The sequence below is a fragment of the Nuphar pumila genome, chromosome 6 (genome assembly GCF_984573655.1).
Source record: "Nuphar pumila chromosome 6, dmNupPumi1.hap1.1, whole genome shotgun sequence".
NCBI lineage: Eukaryota > Viridiplantae > Streptophyta > Magnoliopsida > Nymphaeales > Nymphaeaceae > Nuphar > Nuphar pumila.
Window position 1 is genome coordinate 51139737 of NC_143254.1, and position 5202 is coordinate 51144938.

A 5202-nucleotide genomic window follows, 5' to 3' on the forward strand; every position below is an offset into this window, starting at 1 on the left:
TTTGGAAAATTTGGGGTGTTCACAACAGACCAAACTTGTTTTTGACCTAGAATGAGTCAGGTCAAATTATAAGAGTTGAAATAACCAAATTATCCTCGTGTGTACCCAAGATCCGATTAAGTAAAAAGGGCATAACTTTGCACTCCAAACTCAGAATTGAGTGAGGTTTAGTGCATTAGACTCATATCGTAGAAGAGAATCTCTTTGTTCTCTGGTTCTGGTCAAATTAGGGACACAAAAAATGAGGTCTGACTTGTCAACTCATGATGGATATTTTGGTAATTTTATCAAAATATAAGAAGTTATGTGTATTAATACGAATATGCTTGTGTGATTATCAGATCCTACTATTATAACCTCTTGAGACTTGATTGCAACTAGAGCACAATATTCATATTCGAGGTGAAGGATATTATAAGTAATCTTAGTTGTAAATAAACCATATTGTGTTGTATGTTATGATTGATATGACATATTAGCATGTTAGAAATATGACTCTTGAGTGTGAACATGATATGTATAAAATGATTATGTATGAGATTATTGCAATGAGATAATTATATGCACATGCTAGTCGTGATATGTTATGCATATTACAGAGTGATTGTTTGTGTGATAGCATATCTATGTTATAATTTATAAATAACATGCCTTGTGATGAAATTATGATTATACTTGAGTCTCTTTATTCTATTCATGTCATGTGAATTTTTACATTGAGATTAATATGCATAACCCCTTAAATCTTGAAAGTGATGACCTGTGGAAGGGGCTACCTGGTTTGCGGCCATAGTGCAATTATCATAGAGAGTGGGCCTTTGATGATTTAACGACGTAAAGACCCTACATTGTTGCATGCTTAGTATGACATAAGTGTGAACCCTAATGCCATTCTGAGATTGAGAGTGAGATCAATCGTGATCATTTTACAATATCACTTATGAGAGAATGAGTGAAACACAAGCTTGGGAATAAGGTTCAATATAATGAACTTAAAATATGACTTAGGGTTATATACCCACAGTATTTAAGACTCTAAACAACAATGAATAGTTGAGAGCCATCATGGTTAGGATGTAACATGAACTATGCCAAGATTGAGTTTGAGCCTGACTTTCCGACTAGTTACCGGTGGAGTCTCATTTTTGCTTTACTATAGTGCCTGGTGATTCGGGGATCACTGGGAGTGTATGGTTCATAGTGTAACCAATATTGTAGAATTGAGGTGTTCTACGCGAATTGCTATACCCATGTACGGTTATGATCGGTATAGCCGACCTAGTGTTTTAGTTTGGTGTGAGTAAGTGTTTGAGAGAGTTTAAAAAGCGAAAATTAAAACATACAAACCTTGTGTTTTATGTCAAAAAATGAACTCAGACTAGGGACTTAGAGCCTACTATAGTTGTAAGTTAAAGTTATTCTTTGATTATAATTATTCCTTACTGGGTTGTAGACTCACCCCATATATAATTACAACTGTAGGTTTTAGGTACACTAGCATAGATGGACGTGATCGACTACTATCGAAGAGTACTTGGTAGTTTTTATTTTTTTGTCATTAAACACTCATGTATTTATGATTTTCTTTTATTATGAATGATGAACTTTGTGAAAGAAAGTGAGTTATTGAGAAAAGAATAAAAAAAATCTTAACCATGTTTTCTTTGTATGAACTATGTATGCTTTCCCTCTCAGTAGTAATACCAACCAGACTTGAACTCTCAAGGTCCTAGATCAGGGTATTACACCGTCAGCATCGGTGCCACTGTTGAGCCATTGTCGTTATAGCTGAGCTCTGTCATCGAGCCCTCTGGGCCTCCCTCTCTGAAAGCGTTAGCCATCCTAATTCTGGCCGATCTGCCTCCCTCGCATCCAATCCCCCACCCACCCGATGGCATAATGCTCCAAAAGCACCAAAAATCCACCTCAAAAGGCCCTCAAAACCCCTTCGTTGGGTAATGCTACTGCACAAATCGATCGGGATAGTAAAAGCCAAGGAGATAGAGGGAAGGATTGGGGGGGGGGGGTGGATGAGCTCTCCCACTCCCACTCTTAAGTTCACTAAGATCTGCTGCTTTTGCTCTCTAGTTCTGCAAGTACGAAGATGTTGATGAAGAGAGAGTGAAAACACAGAGAAAGAGAAAGTTTTTAATAATTGATGATGATTTGTTTAATCAATCATCTAAGCATTTTTTCTTTTCAGAACGTTTAGAAAATGGAGAGAATGCCTCCTCATTTTTTTTACAGTATGGAAGGGCATAATGCTCCATTTTATCCACCCTCAAAGGCCTTTACATGCGTCGATGGCATATACCTGCTCTAGGAACTGGACTCTTAGTGGGCTGGTTCCAAAAGTACTTAACAAACAAATATTGTTGTAACACATCTACTTGATATATATACAAAAAAAGTAGTAGTTGCCTGACCACTTTTGTCCCTGATCAAAACCGATGCACATTGAGCGTTCATCGTGCATCAAGATGAATGCTCAGCAAAAAAATCCCGCTAAAACACCTTTAGCAGTGACAAAATCGTCGCTGCTAAAGGTGCCAGACTTTTAGCAATGACAAAAATTGTCATTAAAGGTGTTAGACCTTTAGCAACGACTTTTTTGTTGCCGCTAAGTGTTTCAGCGAGATTTTTTTAGTCTGTTTTGGTCAGGCACTAAAGTGGTCAAGCAACTACCACTCACTATATATATAATCACTAGAATATAAAAACTAATATTTGAGCTGTGATTTTTATGGATTTTTTGCTCTTTTCTCTTGAATCTAACCATACAGATGTGATCTGCATGCTTGGTGTAAGAACCCGCTCTTGAATTGTTTGATGCATAAATAAGATTTTTTCAAGGCTTTAAAATCAATGGCTTGTAATCTTCATAAATATTCAAGCATTCAAAAATCACATTTTTTTTCTTGAAAATACACTATCCAATGGTTGATTCCTAGCAAATTCATCATGCCAAGCACATCCACATGGTTGGATTTGCAAAAAAAAGGTGTTGAAAATGACCATATTTTTAGTTCTCTTTCTCTCTCTCTCTATATATATATATATCTATCTATCTATCTATATATATATATAAACAGTGGTTCACGGTAGCGGAAGAATTGAATCCAAAAAAAGAGAGATTATTCTAGTTAAACAGTAATTGGAATTGTGATCTCATTCAAAGAAATATCAAATATCTGCAGTTTATTTTTGTATCTGATATGGATGATCCTATTCTCAAGGTGATCGTGTTATCATTGTAAGGTGAAATAAACTCTAGTTAGCCGAAAGGGCTACCTTTCTGATGAAGGATAATCATGATTTTTTCACCTAATGGGATGACCACTGTTTGAAACCATAATGGGCATCCCTTGCCACACGATTAAAATATACTCTCTTATTATACAGAAGCTTGTCAATGTGCCGTTAGTGATTGAAAGGTTTTCCTTGACCAGATGCTTCTAAAGAAAAAAAAGTCAACTTTAGTTAGAAGGCTTATGTGCCCAGTTGTTCAGATCAAATCCATGATAGCCTGATCTCTCTCTCTCTCTTTTGCTTGTAATATTCTAAAATATCCCATTTGAATGCAATATCATAATCATACTTGTCCAATTTTTCTCATGTGGTGGAGCACACATGTATATAGTTTTTCATGGCGGTGCCGGTGAGGGGTGAAAAAGCAGGAATGGAGCAACGAATCATACACGCACAAAGCGGTAGCGGTGACTCCATAGTTCCGCACAACGAGACGGTCTAAAAGTTTAAGATGATAATACCATCATATTTGCTAATCTCTACATGCAAGTATAGGAATAATAACTAATCGAGACCAGCTCTCACCAAGTCCACCTACTTATGCATCCATATCCATTGGATGCTTTGTTGTGTCAAGCTGATCAATCCAAGACCTTTTGTGTGATGCATCTAATGACTATGAATCAGGTCTATCCTTCTTGCATATCTTCATGGTTAGTATGGGCTTTCCCCATCTATGTTGCCACGAGGTTCATAGCTACAGATGATGTAGAAATCGCCACTTTCACATGTGATCTTAGCACACCCCAAGTAAAGGCTTTTGCTCCACATGACCTGGGTGTAATGCAAACACTGGGTTCCTGGAACACACGACTTGGAAACTTTGTCGTAGTTTGGCTTCTCATCCATCCACCACTTGACAGCATCCGCGGCCGTGTAATCGGCGCCGTTGCACCAGAACAGGTTCTCGCCATACGGCCCGTTGGAGTGCCTCATCAGGCAGTCTACTTTCCTCTCGTTGGCGTAGTCTTTAGCATAGGCCGCAACCTTGTCATCCCACTTGAATGGAGGAAGGCCCATTGTGGCACGAGCTTCGTTGTGAGCCTCAAGGAAATCTTGTGGTTCGAATTGTGCATGGCAGCCAAGGGCCAATGCTAACACTAGTGTTATGGTCAATGATCTATTGTGTGTCCATGCCATTTTGTCCATGGTCATCAAAACTACCTCCACCCTTTGCCACCCCCTTCGTATTTATAGATGATCAGGAAAAGTAGTTCTCATCTTCCTAATCTTATGGTGCACTAACAAAAGCACTTGGCCTATATCTAGTATAGGTAACACATGGTAACGGATGCAACGGTAAGGAGGGAGGCTAGGCTATTTTTATGGAGGTGAGTGGTCACAATCTGCAATTGATACACACTGTTTTTCTCTAAAATGAGAAAAAAAAAGATATGTTGGCCTGTAGGGTGAGTTTCATTCATAGTTGCATTAATTAGTACTCGATACACCCTTACATATAGAGCCGTAACAGTACTAGATAGTGGTATGAAAATCATATCCGAAACCATTGACAGAAGTATCAAATATTTAAGAAACTCATCTCAATTACTTTATAAACACGTACCATCTTGTATAGAAACATGTTTTTATTACACCATAAATGAGTATCAAGTTCAATTCTATTAGCATTTATGCAAACAAACAATTATTTCATTTTATAGATACACTAATTTTATTGATATTTTTAATTAATATAATTTATAAAAAATTTGTTATAAATAATGATTGATTTACGTACGATGTTTAACTATTCTAATTTGTAAATATTTTTATAAAAATATATACTTCATATTATTTGGAATTGTATCACTATGTGTTTAAAAAAAAAAGTACCTGAAACTCTTCAGGCCTTCATGTATCTATATACTAGTACTCTGTATCCGTATCAGT

At 36.9% G+C, this 5202-nt stretch overlaps 1 protein-coding gene across 1 annotated transcript; it reads right to left on the bottom strand.

Annotated features, from left to right (window-relative positions):
• Nucleotides 1-3963: 3963 nt before the first annotated feature.
• On the bottom strand, nt 3964-4449 carry LOC149834823 (pathogenesis-related protein 1C-like). The gene has a single exon (XM_090009461.1). The coding sequence runs from the start codon at nt 4447-4449 to the stop codon at nt 3964-3966; it is 486 nt and encodes a 161-aa protein (XP_089865587.1).
• Between the last annotated feature and the right edge of the window lie 753 nt (nt 4450-5202).

Coding starts and splice junctions, on each gene's coding strand:
- LOC149834823 (XM_090009461.1), bottom strand. CDS start 4,449: ATGGCATGGACACACAATAGATCATTGACCATAACACTAGTGTTAGCA.